The sequence below is a fragment of the Hyperoodon ampullatus genome (genome assembly GCF_949752795.1).
Source record: "Hyperoodon ampullatus genome assembly, chromosome: 6".
NCBI lineage: Eukaryota > Metazoa > Chordata > Mammalia > Artiodactyla > Ziphiidae > Hyperoodon > Hyperoodon ampullatus.
The window spans coordinates 46,961,025-46,978,632 of NC_136919.1; the positions used below are offsets into that span (position 1 = coordinate 46,961,025).

Here is a 17,608-nt window from a genome sequence, read left to right on the forward strand (position 1 = left end):
GCAGACAGGTAACTTGAGTTGCTGTGCAAAACCAAAGCACAGGTTGTGGAGTGAGGAGTGAAAGAATGCCACCAACACAAATAGACCCCTACTTTCTAGTTGTACTCAGAGAAAAGTAACAAGAGTAGCTTGGGCCCTTGGAGAATGGTAGCCATGCAAGACATCTGTCTCTTCTAGAAATCCTTGGGATGAGTGAAACCCTAACAATGCTAGGAATCCCATTCTTTCATGCACTCATGTATTGATTCAATTACCAGCAACTTAACCCCAGTTAAGGTGTGTGTTAGGCATTAGGCTAGCATTGGAGATAATTAACACATATTACTACACATATTATTTAATAGGAAGCATCCTGTTAGGAAATGAGGGTTCACTGGTGAGCTCGATAGAAATGGTTCCTGCCCTAAGGGATTAGAGTACACATGTGAAGGCAAGTAACAGAACAATGGTAATAAAGTGTGGTGAGTGGTTTGATGGAAAACCGTAGTGTGCTAAGGGAGCACATAAGTGGGATAGCTTTTAATATATATTAGTTTTAATTTATAGTTACAATACAATCACAAGAAAAATACCAAAAGGTAAGTTAGAAAAGCAAGCTGAAGAACACTGTATAATATTTTCTTATTTTTGACTCTTAATGATACCATAGAGTTTTTATTTCAAGCCCTTCCCTGGAGGCAGCTGTTTTCATTTAGTTGGATTACATCTTTCCTGTTCATTTCTTTATATTTTATCACATAAACTCTGCTTTCTCCTCATCTCTTTTGGTTTTCTGTTAGATTGATAAAGTTCTCTATCCCCTATTTTTTTTCTTTTTTTTCTTGGCTGCTTTGGAAGCTCTGGATTCTATTGGTTAACCTTAACCGTGACAAATATATTTTATCATCAGGATTCAGTGAAGGAGCACAGACACTAAAGAGCATTATGGCTGGATAGAAGCTTTTTGACTCATTTTTTTTTGCCCTCATTAGAAGGCAGTGGGAGCTTATCCATACTCTCCTTATGCCCATACATTTCCCATACACACACACACAAATACACCAATATGTTTAAATTACACTAGCAACATCCACTATCTCTTACTATAATCCTTCTCTCCACATGTTGGATATTGTGCATGAGTTGCCTCTTGCAAAAGGAGCACTGCAGCCATGTTTCTTCTGGAGAGCTTGCTTGGTTACTGGGGTACCTCAGGGCTTTGCTTATTCACAAGTTATCCAGGATGTTTCAATGTAGACCTGGGTGTGGGCTACAGATTTTTTGCAATATGCCTTTGGAGTCAAGACTAACCCTTATCCTGGAAGGGTGCTGGTGGGCAATATTCTAAGCATTTGTCTATTCCTTCAGTAACATATTCTGGACACATGCATGAGCCGGACACTTTGTTGATGATTAGAAGACAAAGATGCAGATAAAATGAGTACAACATGCTCATGGTCACGGTCTAAGGGAGAAGACAGGCCTCCACATGATTACTATATACTATGCAGTGTCAGCACTCCAGTCAGAGGCATGTAAATTAACTGAGAAAGCACAGGGAAAGACCAAGAAATTGGTCTGCCTTGGGGAGCTGAGGATAGCGTCACAGAGTGGCCAGGATGGCAAAAGGAGTGAGAGATACTGCCTGCCAAAAATGCAAGTTTCCATGCATTGAACTCCCAGTGCTTTTGAGGAAAGTAACACTACCTAGTAGCAGCAGATATTGGGGCCAGGCAGCATCACAGTGGGCCCAACCATGTGCAGAGTAAAACTCAACTGCCTAGGATATGGAGAGGCAGTTTACCTGGGAAGGTCTCAGTTGTGACTAGACGAATCTGGACCTCCATGTGGACTATCCATAATGGCTCATAGGTAGCACGTCTAGCAGAACAAACAGCAGCGAAGCCTGGGAGCAAGAACCCAGCTGTAAGGACTAGGTTTAGGAAAAGGATTAACTATTGCAAAGGGTTGTGTGCCCAAGGATGCTGGGATAGGTGACAAGATAGGTTACTGTTATGGATTGAATTATCCCCCCAAAAAGATATATTGAGGTCCTAACCCCAGGCTTCAGAATGTGACCTTATTTGGAAATAGGATCTTTACAGAGGCAGTTAGTTAAGATGAGGTCATCCTGGAGTAGGTTGGGCTCCTGATCAAATATGACTGGTGTCTTCCTAAGAAGACAGCCATGTGAAACATAGAGGAACAAAGAGAATGGCATGTGAAGGCAGAGGCAGAGACTGTAGTGATGCGGCTGCCAGGCAAACAGAGGGGAAGGTAATGTGAAGAAAGAGGCAAAGAGTGGAGTGATGTGGCCCCAAGCCAGGGAATGCCAGCAGCCACCAGAAGCTGGAAGAGGCAAGGAATGCCTTGTCCCTTACAGCCTTCAGGGAGAGTGTGGCCCTGCCAGCACCTTGGTTTCAGACTCTGGCCTCCAGAACTGTGAGAGAATAAGTTTCTATTGTTTTAAGCCACCCAGTTTGTGGTAATTTGTTACTGCAGACACAGGAAACTAATATAGATGGCTAAAATTAAAAAGGTAGTAAAAAGTGTTGGCAAGGATGTATAGAAATTGGAATCCTCATAAATTGCTGGTAGGACTGTAAAATGGTGCAGCTCCTTTGGATAACAGGTTGGCAATTCCTTACAGTGTTAAACATGGACCCATAGGACCCAGCAATCTCATGCCTAGGTGTATACTCAAGAGAGATGAATACATATGTCCACACAAAAACTTGTACATGGATGTTCATAACATTACTATTCATAAAAGACAACATGTAGAAACAACCTAAATGCCTATTAACTGATGAATGGATAGACAAAATGTGGTGTATCCGTACAATGACATATTATTTAGCAAGGAAAAGGATTGAATGATAAATGATACACAATAGATGAACCTTGAAAACATTATGCTAAGTGAAGGACCACAAGGACCACATATTATATGATTCCATTCATATGAAATGTCCAAAACCGGCAAATCCATAGAGACCCAAGAAGATTAGTGGTTACCTGGGGCTAGGGGGAGGGGAAATGGGGATGACTGCTAATGGTACAAGATCTATTTTTACAGTGAGGAAAAGGCACTAAAATTAGATTTAAAATTCTAAAAACTATTGAATTTTACACTTTAAAAGGGTTTGTTTTAGTGTTGCAGAGAAGGAATGCATTCTTTCCTTTCTTCTTTCATTCATTCAGCATACCTTTGTTAAGTGTATATTAAGTACTAGGTCTTCTTCTAAACTCTGAAAATACAGAGGTTAACCAGCCAGACAACTGGCTTACTCCATTGGAATTTACATTCCATTGACAATGGGGAAAAAAATGGAAAATTATAAAATGTCAGGTCATGCAAAGGCAGAGGTTTGGTCACCAGCCCAGACGTGGAGTTAGTGTACAAAATCAGTATGACCACCAGCTGGTTGGTGGATAGTTTTCTGTTACCTGACCTCACTGTGTTTCTCTTTAGCTTCCTTTGCTTTCTCTTTTCTGCTATATTTCCTACTCTCTGTTGACCTGAAATGAATAGACTGACAGATATTTCTCCAGCAAAGATGGGTTTTTTCAGGGTCATCAGAGAATTGCAATCTGGGGTCTGCAACCGTGGCAGCCATGTGCAAGTCCCTGCAGGGCAAAGGGAGGAGAACCCTTTTTTTAGAGAGGAAAAGGAGGCTGGAAGGACTGTAGTAAACAAAGAGTCCATGGCTTTTCATTGGCTGAGTCGTTGCCAGGAGAGAAGAGTCTGTCTTCTTCCTCTTGGCCTCTGCTGTGTTCACAGGGCATGAGAGCGCCCCCTTCTGGTCTCCTGACTCTATTTAATTGAGATTTCTGTTTATTAATTTTTTTACACGTCTTAGCAAAAGCCTGGAAAAAGGACCATGAAAGTATCTCTGTTTATCCTAACTCTGCTTGCTGTGTCCTCTGTAATTGTTACTGATGGCATGAGTGGTCCTATCCTCACACTCTTTTAGTCCTGTAATTAATTTAGACTTTTGAACAAGAAGCTATCAAAATGTTAGAAGAAGCCTTTGTTCTTCACCTAACCCAGTGCTACCCTGACTTCTCCCTTGTTATGGGGAGACTCTTGCAAACATCTTTAAGAAACTCCTTTTCTTAAGGATTGCCCTCCAGCATGTTCCCAAACTTCCACAGCAAACTATTGAGAAGTTTCCAGAGAGGATGGGGGTGGGGGTTGGTCAAGAATGGGCGTGATTGGCCTGGGCAGAGACTTGCTGCCTTCCTGCAGTTCCTTTCGTTGCTGTGACTTGTTATACTCCCCAGTCCCATTTGAGAAGGTTGGTCTGACAGCCAGCCCTTCCAATGATTAATGGTTTTACTTCCAGTGATTCGTTTCTGCAGTTTGATGTCACTCTTGCTTCTGTTTGTAGATGAGGTGCAGCATATTCAGGCTGAGAAAAACAACAAGGGCCCAATGGAGGCTGCCTCACTTTTTCTCCAGTTCCTGTTGGAGCTCCAGGAGGAAAGCTGGTTCTGCGGCTTTTTGGATGCCCTTGACCAAACAGGTTAGTTCATTCTTTTTACTCACAAATCACAGTATATTACTCAACTGTTTCAAAATGCTGTAAAAGTGAAATACTATTAATTTATAAGTATCATAACATTTAGTTCATGTCTGTTAATCTAAGGCAATGTAAAGACTATTTTCAGGCAGATGCTATAATTGTCTACCTGAAATATCCAAAGGAATCTACAGAGAGATTATTATAACTAACGGGACAGTTTAGCAGGTTTATTGGATGTTAGATCAGTATACAAAAATTAGTGGGCTTCCCTGGTGGTGCAGTGATTGAGAGCCCACCTGCCGATGCAGGGGATGTGGGTTCGAGCCCTGGTCAGGGAAGATCCCACGTGCCGCGGAGCAGCTGGGCCCATGCGCCACAGCTGCTGAGCCTGCACTCTGGAGCCTGCGAGCCACAACTACTGAGCCCACGTGCCACAACTACAGAGGCCCGCATGCCTAGAGCCCGTGCTCTGCAACAAGAGAAGCCACCACAATGAGAAGCCCGCGCACCACAACGAAGAGTAGCCCCCGCTTGCTGCAACTAGAGAAAGCCTGCGAGCAGCAATGAAGACCCAGTGCAGCCAAAAATAAATAAATAAAATAAATAAATTCATAAAAAAAAATTAGTTGTATTTCCACCCACTGGAAAAAATTGAAAATGTTATCCAAAATGAAATACCGTTTATAACAGTAACAAAAGTTATATTTAGGAATAAACCTAGCAAAAGATGTATAGAGTCTGAATGGAGAAAATGATAAAAGTTTATTGAAAAATATTAAAGAAGTCCTAGGGAGTTCCCTGGTGGTCTAGTGGTTAGGATTCTGTTCTTTCACTGCCATGGCCTGGATTCAATCCCTGGCTGGGGAACTGAGATCCTGCAAGCCATGTGGCATGGCCCAAAAAAAAAAGAAGTCCTAGCTAAGTGGAGATATAACCTATGCAAGTGGAGAGGAAGACTTGATACCATAAAAGTATCAATGTAGTATACCCTACATTGATCTATATATTCAATACAATTCTAAATAAAAATCCCGCATGCTTTTTCATGAACTTGACAGGCTAATTCTAAAATGTGTGTGGAAGAATTATGACCCAAGAATAGTCAATACACCCCTAAAGAAGAAGAATTAAGTAGGTTGGGGTTTCCCTTCCTAGATATCAAGATTTATTAAAAGCCATAGGCATTGAGACAGTGTAATGCTGGTCCTGGCAATGAACAACTGACCAGTGAAATAGAATAGAGAGCCTTCAATCAGACTCATATATTTATAGAAACCTGATGTATTGAAGATCACTGGGAAAGGAGGATCACTCGGAAAGGAGGCGCTTTTTGATAAATTACAATGGGCCATTTTAAACAGGATAATGTTAAAAACCAGGCAAACCCTAACTTTCGTATCCATGTGGGTACAAGTAAATTTGTATTCCTTACCTCATTCCATGCACGCACACCCACTCGCACACACACAATAAATCAAAAGAATTAAAATAAAGACTTAATTCTTCTTAATGGCAAAATTTTAACAATTTTATTTTTTTTCTTTTTAAATAAACAGGCATATGGTGAGATTTGCAAACACAGAAATTATGGTTAGATGGGACCATATAGTAAAAGGATCCAAGTTTCCATTCAGAGAATTATAAATAGCAAAATATTTGTGTGAATTGGGTAGAAATGACTAACCTAGACTTCTAACAGAATTTTTCATAGGCCGTACCAATATCATTCCCAGGCACTCAATCATTTTGATTACTGCAGTCAGGAGGAATGAGTGGATAGACAGATTTGGGCATTGTATAATAAGGGCTTACTGCATGCCAAGTCCTTTAAATGGATTATCTCATTTGATTCTCATAACTCTGGGATGTAGGTACTGTTTTCATTCCCATCTTACAGATAGGGAATTGAGGCTCACAGATTGTGAATTGTTTGTGCTTATAGCCTGTAAGGGCAGAGCTGGGATTTGAATTCAGATTCTGTGCTCATTTTACTATACCACAATGACTCTCAGTGGTACCTATTAACCTCTGATTATAATAGCCAACATTTATTGTTAACTGTAAGAACAAAAGAATGGAAAAGTGGATATAATCCTTCTGCTTTATAAATAATAGTTACTATTTACTGAGTGCTAGACATGGTGATAGGGGCTTTACAAAATTTTTACAATTTTAGAAAAGAATACGGAAGAGCATTTTTATGACCTTGGGATATGGCAGGATTTATGAGATAAGACACTAAAGCATTAACTATAAAAGACTGATAGATTTGATGACATTAAAATTAAGAACATCTATTTATCAAAAAACACTATACAGAAAGTGAAAAAACAAGTGACAAACTGGGAGAGGGTATTTTCAAAATATATAATCACCAAAGAATTAGTATCCATAATATATTTAAAAGGCTTCAAAATCAATTAGAAAAAGAAAGAAAACGTTTACAAGGCAAAAGATGTGAACTGACACTTCAAAGAATAGGGAGCATGAAAGGTTAATAGACATATGAAAAGAATCTCAGTCCAGTTAGCAATTGGGAACACGATGAGATAGCATTTTATAAGTGCTAGATAGCAAAATTTAAGAAGTCCAACGGTGTGAAGTTTTTTTTTTTTTTTACAACTTTATTGGAGTATAATTGCTTCACAGTGGTGTATTAGTTTCTGCTTTATAACACAAAGCCCCGAGCTGATCTCCCTGTGCTATGCGGCTGCTTCCCACTAGCTGTGACAGAGCGACAGAGAGGCATGGACATATATACACTACCAAATGTAAGGTAGATAGCTAGTGGTGTGAAGTTTTGAAGAGGATCTTTAATAATGGGAAATCTTAAGGATCACAATAGGGAGTGTAAATGCTTCAACTGTTTTGAAAAACAACTGTCATCATCTTGTATGGTTCAACTCTCCTGTATCCTGTCCAGCAGTTTCACTCTTAAGTATTGATATATGCCCTAGAAAAACTCTTAACACATATATTCCAGAATACACATATAAGAATATGCATAGTATAATCAATTTGTAATGCCAAAAACAAGCAAGCGAACAAACAAAACTGGAAGCAACCCCAGTATCCTTCAAGAGGAGAATGGATAAATAAATTTTATGATATTCATTAGAGTCTATTATACTGCAATGAAAATGTACGAGCATAGCTACAGACGACAACACAGGTGAAACTTAGAAATGTAATATTAAACTTTTTAAAAAGTCAGAGAAAATTGCATTTAGTAGGATATAATTATAAAGTTTCAAACAAGCTTAAACTAAACGTGTACTGTATAGGGAACTGAACATAGGCCATGCAACTATTCAAAAAAAAATCAAGAGTGATAAATCAAATACAGGATGGTGGTATCTTTTCAGGAAGATAGAAGGGTGGGAGAGAGGAGGCATACACCCACAAAGGTACTGGAATATTCTAGTTCTTAAGTCTGGTAGTAGGTTCATCTGTGCTCATTTTGTGGTTGTAGTCTTTATAGCCTATGAAAAGCGTGTGGGCCTTATAGTCAGACAAGCCTGGATATTCTGCTAAGAGAATCTTAGGGCCAAGCATTCTTGGATTATTACAGTTGAAAATAATTTTTTCCCCTCAAATTTCCCATTATACTTACTATTCTTTTCTTGGAATAATGTAGGAGGTAAGCCCCTGAGGGGCAGGAATTAAAATTTCTATTTCTTTTTGCCCTTTTTACTACTTTGCACTGAGGAGATACTTAATAGCATGACGGTTTGACTCATTTGAAAGGCAAATCAGAGGTTGAGGTGAAGTCCATGGGGTACCTTGGAAGGAAGATTTCATACTAAGACCAAATGTAAGACTTCAAATGTATCCTTAGTACTTTATCCTAAGAGATGGTAAACGTTGTTAGAGGACCTGAAATGTGGGGTGCCTAAAAGGAATACTGAATTTTCTTTTTGAAAGATCATAAATAATGGAGGTGATTTACAGATACGCTTTCAGTTCTCTCACTGAATATTCAAACATGATTTCTATGATATTAATCTCAAAGTATTTTTTAGTTGGTGTTCTAAAAGCCCCATTTTCTTCCTACTTTTCAGGTTATTCTGGACTTTATGATGCCATTGAAAGTTGGGATTTCCAAAAAATTGAAAGGTTGGAGGAGTATAGATTACTTTTAAAACGTTTACAACCAGAATTTAAAACCACGATCAATCCAAAAGGTATCCTTCCTGAAATATCTGAACGTTTAATTAATCAGGAATGTGAAGAAATTATTCAGGTGTTTTAATTAATATTAAATATTGAATTTTGGGGAAAAATTTAAACATGGGGAATGTCTTCTATTTTCTATGCTATTTTAGACCTGAGCAAGATCATTGAAATCTACGAAAGTCCTCAAATCTAAGGCATAATTACCTAGAAGAGTACTTTTAATTGTGATCTGAGTAATTTTTGTGTCACAAGTTTTTTTCAGGTTTGCCCTATTTTCAGGTAAAGTTATTTTATTACTTTTGAGAATAATATGTTATGCAAACTTAAATACAACCAAACAGTTTAGCAAATAAAAAGAAAAAAGGGGGCTTCCCTGGTGGCGCAGTGGTTAAGAATCCACCTGCCGATGCAGGGGACATGGGTTCGAGCCCTGGTCCGGGAAGATCCCACATGCCATGAAGCAACTAAGCCTGTGTGCCACAACTACTGAGCCTGCGCTCTAGAGCCCGCGAACCACAACTACTGAACCCATGTGCCACAACTACTGAAGCCCGCGCGCCTAGAGCCCATGCTCCACGACAAGAGAAGCCACTGCGATAAGAAGCCCGCGCATCTCAAGGAAGAGTAGCCCCCGCTTGCCGCAACTAGAGAAAAGCCCATGTGCTGCTGCACGAAGACCCAACACAGCCAATAAATAAATAAATTAATTAATTAATTAAAAAAAGAAAAAAGGCTATGGACTCCAGTGGTTAAGTGTTCAGGCTCTGGACACAAATACATTTTGTTAATCCAAGCTCAACCACTTATTAGTGGTGTGATCTTAGGCAAGTTATTTAGTTTCTCTAAGCCTCTGTTTCTTCCTGTATACAATAGAAATAATAATAGTACCTTATTGGGCTTCCCTGGTGGCGCAGTGGTTGAGAGTCCACCTGCCGGTGCAGGGGACACAGGTTTGTGCCCTGGTCCGGGAAGATCCCACATGCCGCGGAGCGGCTGGGGCCGTGAGCCATGGCCGCTGAGCCTGCGCGTCCAGAGCCTGTGCTCCGCAACGGGAGAGGCCACAACAGTGAGAGGCCCGCGTACCGCAAAAAAAAAAAAAAAAAAAAAAATAGTACCTTATTAGTATGGTATTTTTATAGGAATTGAATGAGATAATATATGTAAAGTGCTTACATATCCCTGGCACATAATAATAAGTGCTCAATAAATTTTAATTATTGTGATTAATAATAAAAGTCATGTAAGTCCCACTACCCAGAAAAAAGCATTTGTTAATATTTTGTCATATCCTTCCAAATATACCTATGCCAATATACCCATATTTTGAATGGGTGTCAGATAGGTTCGTTGTCTTCCTAATATAGCTGATGATGGTACATATAACATCTCAGAGGTGGTAAGAACACATGGCTTGACATGTTGATATCACATGTAGAGGACAAGGATGAAGGAAAGGGTATCTTAAAAGACTGAGTTGGATGGGGCAAGAACGGTCATGAAGGAGACCTAGTGAACCAAAGTACACAATGATTTTAAATTAGATAGTAGTTGAATTGATATTTCTTCAGTAAAAACTCATAAAATGAAAACTTTTGAACTTGATCAATCAACTGCATTTGTCTTGCTTAGATTTGTTCCAACAAGGGGCTGATGGCAGGTGCAGAGAAAATGGTTGAACGCCTTCTCAGATCAGACAAGGAGAACTGGCCCAAAACTTTGAAACTTGCATTGGAGAAAGAAGAGAGCAAGTTCAGTGAACTGTGGATGGTAGAGAAAGGTAGGATATTTGGAAGGGTGGGAGGGTCTGAAAACATGCCCTTCCTCATAGTTCTACTTAGGGGTTCCTTCAGTCCTGCCTATTTTTCTCTCATTGTCAGAGGCATTTTCCCCTGCAAATACTCATGGTTACATCTCTAGTAAGAGACCAGCATGAAATTGAGTTCTGGAAGGCAGGTGGTTTTTTAATCTACAGAATTAGTTAGGTTGTATATAACCCCTAACAAACCACTCTCATCCAGAATTAGCCCATCCTGCCCAAAGCATTTGGGTAAGGCAGAGTCTGAGCTTGCCGTCTGGGTTTAGATTATCAGAGAAATAGCTTGAAAATTCTAGAGTTAAAGGTTCAAACTCCAGGACTCACCCCCTCATTAGAGTAGAATCATGATGGACATTGCCTAGTTCTCTTGCCTGGAAGCCATCTGGAACTGAACTAGAACAGGATTGGAAAAAAGTATCTGTTGTGATTAAGTATCTGAGCCATCATTTGGCTTCCTGAAGCTAATAACATCTTCTCAGAGCATTATTTTAAAGGCTGAGTTTGGTAAACCATCTGAGCATCTGGTCTTAGCCTTTTTGTAGGCTTCTTTAAGATCACAAATTGTTCCAGAAATTATCTGTCTAAATACACATCTGATTTCTTGGGTCGGGTCAGGAATGGAAGACATGAGTGTCTGCTAAATCGTGCTTCTCTTTGGTTTGATTGTAAATCACGGGGGAGCTTGCTAAAATGCAGATTCTGATTCATTCGGGGCTGAAGAGTCTGCATTTCTAACAAGTGCCTAAAGAAGCTGCTGGTCCATGTTTCACACTTTGAATAATGAAGTTCTAAATGATACTGGAGTTCAAATTCCAAATTGAGATTTCAATTTGAAATCAAAAAGATTCCTTTGGTTGTTTTAAAAGGTGGAGGGAGTAGTTGTGAGAAATCTTAATGGAAGTTTATAATTTTAGTATTATGATCTCTTTGTAGGGCTTTCACCATCAAGATCGTAATCAGATAATGTAAAGATTCTAAGATGTGTTTTGGTCTCATAAAGGTGCAAAAGATGTCAAAATGAAAGATCTTGAGGATGATGAAATGAAAACTTTGGATGTACAGATTTTCTACAGGGAGGACCCAGAAAACCAGAATCTTAGTCAGAATTCATGCCCTTCTTCAGGTACTCAGCATCATTTGTTCTTTTCCATAACGATGCTATTTAGGTATTTTGTGTGGGGTCATGTTTTGCAGTGCCAAAAGTCATAGCCTAATGAAAAGGTATTTAAGGAAAAGTAAGAAAGAAAAGAGAATTTATATTAAAATGGATACTTTCTCTGTAATTAGAAATGTCATTCTCTCCCTTCCATAGCTATTGCTAGCTTCTTCTTTTTTTTTCCTTCTTTTTTTGTCTTCTTTTATCACTAAGTATTTGCATGCATACATTGAAAATGCAAATAGAGTCCTCCCAGAAACTCAATGTCTATGAAATCCAAAATCAGCCCTGCTTTCTAAAGAAATACTTCTACTCTTTGTGAGTCACTTGCTCAGCTTCCTCTCAAGATCTCAGGGCTGCAGTGTATGTTGATGAAATGTGTGCCCTGCACAGACGTGTGGAGCTGAGAGGTTGACTGGGGCTGAGATCCAGCCTGTGTTGTTTGGCAAACAATACACTGAGGGGCTGTGTCCTCCAAAAGGGGCTCCTTTCTCTAATTCTCACATAAGTTAGCTATGGCCCTATAAGGCCCACTTTATGTTTCTTGAAGCATATTTTCATGAGGAGACCAGAAAGTTGCATAATAAGCCATAGTAAAGAGTTATTTAGAAAAGGGCATCAGGGAAACAATTAGGATCAATAATGAATAGTGTTAGAAGAAAGATGTGATTTGGGGATAACAACATAAGGTGAAAATTTATAGATTACTTCTGCAACCGAATGATACACATTTTTTTGTTATTCCAGAATAAAATCAATGAATGTAAATTGCTTTCATTTTTTCTGACATGTAAAGGTCCTTAGTGAACTCACTTAACCTTTTAGAAATTCCCATTTTCTTTAAAATGGGTAGGTTGGACTCAATAGATGATTTCCAAGGTCTTTTCTAGCTCTTAATATTCTGTATGCTTATCTGTTAGTGAGAAAAGCCTCTGATTATTTTTTAAAACTTCTGATTCTATGAAGAGAGAATACCATGTGAGAGCCTGCAGAATTACAAAGCATGGTTGTTCGTCAATAAGAGATTACTTTGGGAGTTCAGTATTCACAGTTAGGTGTTTTTCAAAGATCTTGGAGGGGTTTGTGGTTGTTTTGTCTCATACAGCATTTCCTTTAACTGGTGGCCATCTGTCTTGCCCTGAATTAGGCCATTCTTGCTTTACTTTCTCCTTATTAGGCTTCCATGATTGTTTCAGAAAGAAATCTTTGTGGGTTTTTTTTTTTTTTTCCTTTTTGCCATTGGTACTTTGTCACTGGGGGAGAATTCTGTACTTCAAATCAGTGCAGAGCTGGAATGGTTAATTAGAGACAAGGATTCTAAACTTTCTTGAATGAGGCCTTTCTTTCTAGAGACAGAATTCTTGTCTGTTGGACAATACCTGTTGCCTTGATTCCTCAGAGCAGTCACTGTTTGGTAACTTAGTTTCTTTTGTTTTACAGAAGTGCCTCATACTTACAGCCCATTGAAGCCAAGAAATTACCAACTAGAGCTTGCTTTACCTGCTCAGAAAGGAAAAAACACAATAATATGTGCTCCTACTGGTAAGCCAATTGCCATTACTGATATAGTTTGTTTCTCTATTTGCTTCCTTTTTTTCCCCTTTATTGAACACTGGGACACAATGGGCAAGTTTCAGTTTTTTGATTGTTCCATTTGTCTTTTGAGACAACCATTCTATTAATATAGTCTCAAGGTATTTAAGGAACATGAGGAAGGAAAGAAAAATGCCCTTTTATTTGTTTTTTAAAAATTATTTATTTATTTATTTATTTTTGACTGTGTTGAGTCTTTGTTGCTGTGTGGGCTTTCTCTAGTTGAGGTGAGCAGGGGCTACTCTTCATTGCGGTGTGCGGGCTTCTCATTGTTGTGGCTTCTCTTGTTGCAGAGCACGGGCTCTAGGTGTGCGGGCTTCAGTAGTTGTGGCTCACGGGCTCTAGAGCTCAGGCTCAGTAGTTGTGACGCACGGGCTTAGTTGCTCCACGGCATGTGGGATCTTCCCAGACCAGGGCTCGAACCCATGTCCCCCTCATTGGCAGGTGGATTCTCAACCACTGTGCCACCAGGGAAGCCCCCCCAAAATGCCCTTTTTTAGCTTCCTGCAGGCCCTGACTGTCTGAATGCATGTTAACTAGGACGCAGCTTGGTTTTTCAGTCATAGTGTAAATTCTGCAGTCGTTAACCTGCCCACATCACCAATTTACTAGTCAGCTCAGTGGGTTTAGGGGAGCATAAAACAATGTCCTTTCTACAGAAGTAGTTTAGTATACTATTAGTTACATGTTGTCTTTCTCTTTATATGTTAAAAGGTTGTGGAAAAACTTTTGTTTCACTTCTTATATGTGAACATCAGCTTAAAAAATTTCCACAAGGACAAAAGGGGAAAGTTGTCTTTTTTGCTATTCAGCTCCCAGTGTATGGGCAGCAGAAATCTGTGTTCTCAAAGCATTTTGGAAGACTTGGGTAGGTATAAGTTGGTCCAGCTTCTTTTTCTCTAGCTTCATGTAACTGATGTGTTTTCTGCTTTGTGTTGCTTTTGGAAAACCATGATTCAAAAAATTTATAGTAGATTAAGCTTTTATATAATCTAGATGTAGTTCCTTCAGGGATTCAAGTCTTTTTTGTTAGATAGACCTGAAATCCTAAATTCCTTTGATTAGCTCTTGTCAAATGAGTAAATGACTTAAGATAACTTTTATATTTAAATGGCACATTTAACTTTTTAATGATTTTATAATTTATTTAATATTACTCTTTTCCTTACTGTTTTCTTTCTCAGTGGCTTACAAGAATTACAGTCAACCCTCTGTATCCGCAGGTGCCACATGGAATATATTCTACTAGCAATTCTTCCTAGCTTACATTTATTGATCACTTACTATGTGTCAGGCTTTGTGCTGGCACTTAACTTTTCTCCAGATCTGTTCCTTTTGGACTTAGGGAGAATTTAATCCCTCGATGTTCTGACCTGCTATTTCATATCTTTGTGGTTCCTCATTCACATCATGGTTGGTAATAGGAAATTTCTGTCATTTTCCAGGTACAAAGTTGGAGGCATTTCTGGAGTAACATATGACAATGTCTCAGTGGAACAGACTGTTGAGAATAATGGCATCATCATTTTAACTCCACAGATGCTTGTGAACAGCCTTAAAAATGGGACTATTCCATCACTCTCCATCTTTACTTTGATGATATTTGATGAATGCCACAACACTAGTAAACATCATCCTTATAATATGATCATGTTTAATTATCTAGATCAGAAACTTGGAGGATCTTCAGACTCACTGCCCCAGGTATCTCTAAAGTCAGATGGATTTCTCAGAAGAGTTCTAACCTTCCTAAATCCTGTTTATTTACCCTTGTGGCCATATTGAGGATGTCCTTCTGAGATCCTGAGTGCACATTGTACAACTCATTCGTTAATTTTGATTGATGCATTCATTTATTCACTTAACAAATATGTATTAGGTGCCTCCATGTGTCATGCACTGTGCTAGGCACTAGGGTATAAATATAAAAAGACATAGTCCTTGCCCACAAACAGCTTAAGTTTTGTGGGGAGCAAAATATGTGAGAATTATGTTATAATTTATGGTGATGGCACATGATGGAGTGGTACAGAACAGAAATGACAGAGATCCTAAATGTGCTATGAAAGTAAGGCAAGACCTAACAGAAGTTAGGATAGGCAAAAACTAACAAGAGTTTACAAGGTAGATAGCTAGATGGTTTTCAATAAAGGCTACTGTATGTCCAGAGGCAGAGAGTTATGGAAGAGCATGGGGTGCTCAAGAAGCTTGAAGTTCTTTTTTTTGCTTTGGCCGCACTGCACGGCTTGCGGGATCTTAGTTCCCTGACTGGGGATTGAACCTGGGCCACGGCAGTGAAAGTGCTGAGTCCTAACCACTGGACCGCCAGGGAATTCCCAAGAACATTGAGGTTCTTGATATTGCCTGAGTGCAGAGCGCGAAGTAGTGAATAGCAGCTGGTGAGGCAGGATGGGAGAGAGGGAATGACTGACAGAACAAGATTCCAGAAGAGACCAGAGGGTATGGGATAGTCAGGCAAGTAGATGCATTAGTACGGGAGAGCAGATGAAACACCATTTTTGGCGTCATCAGAGAGGAGTGGCTGAGAAGAGTCAAGACAGAGAATAGATGGAGGCAGGAAGGGTAGGGAATCCCTGGCGTATAACCTCTCTTTTCTCTCGAATGTAGGAGAGAGAGATCGTTCACTGAGGATAATCAAGATGGGAATGGAGGAGGGAGCTCAGGGTGTACAGAGAGGATTTGAAATGGGAGACAGAACTGAGAGGAACACAGAAGAATCGCCTGGTCATATTGGGGCCAAATGAGGTTGGAAACCATGACTATGGTTTACTGATCTCACATTCGAGTTATGTTCTCTAACCTTAATAATAACCCGTTTAGGAAGCACAGGTTAAAAGAAATTCAGTATGGTGCCCACAGACAAAATTCAGTAGAAATCACATTTCTTACAGATTTTTCTTCTAGAACAAAATTGGTAGTTAACTAGATTCCTTGCTTGATTGAATGATCCAGTCATTCAATATTTGAGTGGCTATGAGAGGAAAGAATAAATACTTATTAGGAGACCATTAAACTAAATTCTTTACAAATGTTATCTTACTGAATTCACACAGCTACCGTTTTTTTAAAGTTGAAGTATAGTTGATTTACAATATTGTGTTAATTTCTGCTGTACAGCAAAGTGATTCAGTTATACATAGATGTACATCCTTTTTAATAATCTTTTTCATTATGGTTTATCACAGGATATTGAATATTGTTCCCTGTGCTATATAGTAGGACCTTGTTGTTTATCCATTCTATATATAATAGTTTGTATCTGCTAATCCCAAACTCCCAGTCCATCCCTTTCCCACCCCGCCTCCCCCTTGGCAACCACAAGTCGATTCTCTGTGTCACACAGCTACCATTTTTTTTTAAGCTTTTTATATTTTGGCTGCACCACATAGCATGTGGAATCTTAGTTCCCCGACCAGGGATCGAACCCATGCCCCCTGCATTGGAAGCATGGAGTTGTAACCACTGGACCGCCAGGGAAGTCCCACGGCTACCATTTTAAATGGCTGTTGTTTCCCAACTTTACAGACAGCTGAAGATACTTGTCCAAGGACACACAGACAGTGTGACATGGCTGAGATTGGAATGCAAGCGTGTCTGATTTTAGTCCTTTTCCTTTTCAGTATGTTGTTCTACACATCATGGGGGAAACAAGGGTAAAGAAAAGTCCTGCCTTGAAAGGGTTTCCTCTCTTGGCTTCTATGCTGATTTGTGTTTAGCTTCTGAGTAGTGACTCCTGCATTTATTCAGTGCTTTGCCTAATGGGGACCTTTCCATTTTTGATGTCATGGAGAATGTCAGAAAAAAAAAAAAAGTTCTTGCTCTTTATCTGAAGTTAGTTTAAAAAACAGAACAAAACCTACTTTAGCAGGAAAGAGTTACATGAAGGGTTGTGGAAACATCATGCTATTTCCCAGACATCTGACGGTTTGGAATGCTTCTCACAGGTCATTGGGCTGACTGCCTCAGTTGGCACTGGGGATGCCAGAAATACAGCTGAAGCCACAGAATATATCTGCAAATTGTGTGCTTCTCTCGACACATCAGTGGTAGCAACAAAGACAACTTGGAGGAACTGGAGGAGACTGTTTATAAGCCCCAGAAGTGTAAGTGGGATCCAGTAACAAGCCCTTTGGGACTTTGTTACTTGCTGCTATTCTTAGTTCAGGGCCATTTAGATGAACCCTGAATTTTTACCCTTCCTCTGTTTAGTGGAAAATATTTAACCCCAAACTTGGGAAGTAATCACATTTCCAGCTTCTTTCCCCAACGAAGTTCAAGAGTGGCCGGTAGAAAGCAAACATTCTTACTCTTCATTCCTGCAAAACTCTTATAAACCTA

The 17,608-nt window shown here is 39.5% G+C and overlaps 1 protein-coding gene across 1 annotated transcript in view; it reads left to right on the forward strand.

Moving 5' to 3' along the window:
- Window positions 1-11,526: 11,526 nt before the first annotated feature.
- The window catches only part of RIGI (RNA sensor RIG-I), a 28,942-nt gene continuing 22,860 nt past the window's right edge, over window positions 11,527-17,608 (forward strand). The window contains 6 exon segments of the mRNA XM_079705655.1: window positions 11,527-11,623; window positions 13,097-13,198; window positions 13,964-14,117; window positions 14,695-14,953; window positions 17,215-17,326; window positions 17,329-17,373. Of these exon segments, the coding sequence (XP_079561781.1) occupies window positions 11,542-11,623; window positions 13,097-13,198; window positions 13,964-14,117; window positions 14,695-14,953; window positions 17,215-17,326; window positions 17,329-17,373 (754 nt within the window). The 5' untranslated portion in view covers window positions 11,527-11,541.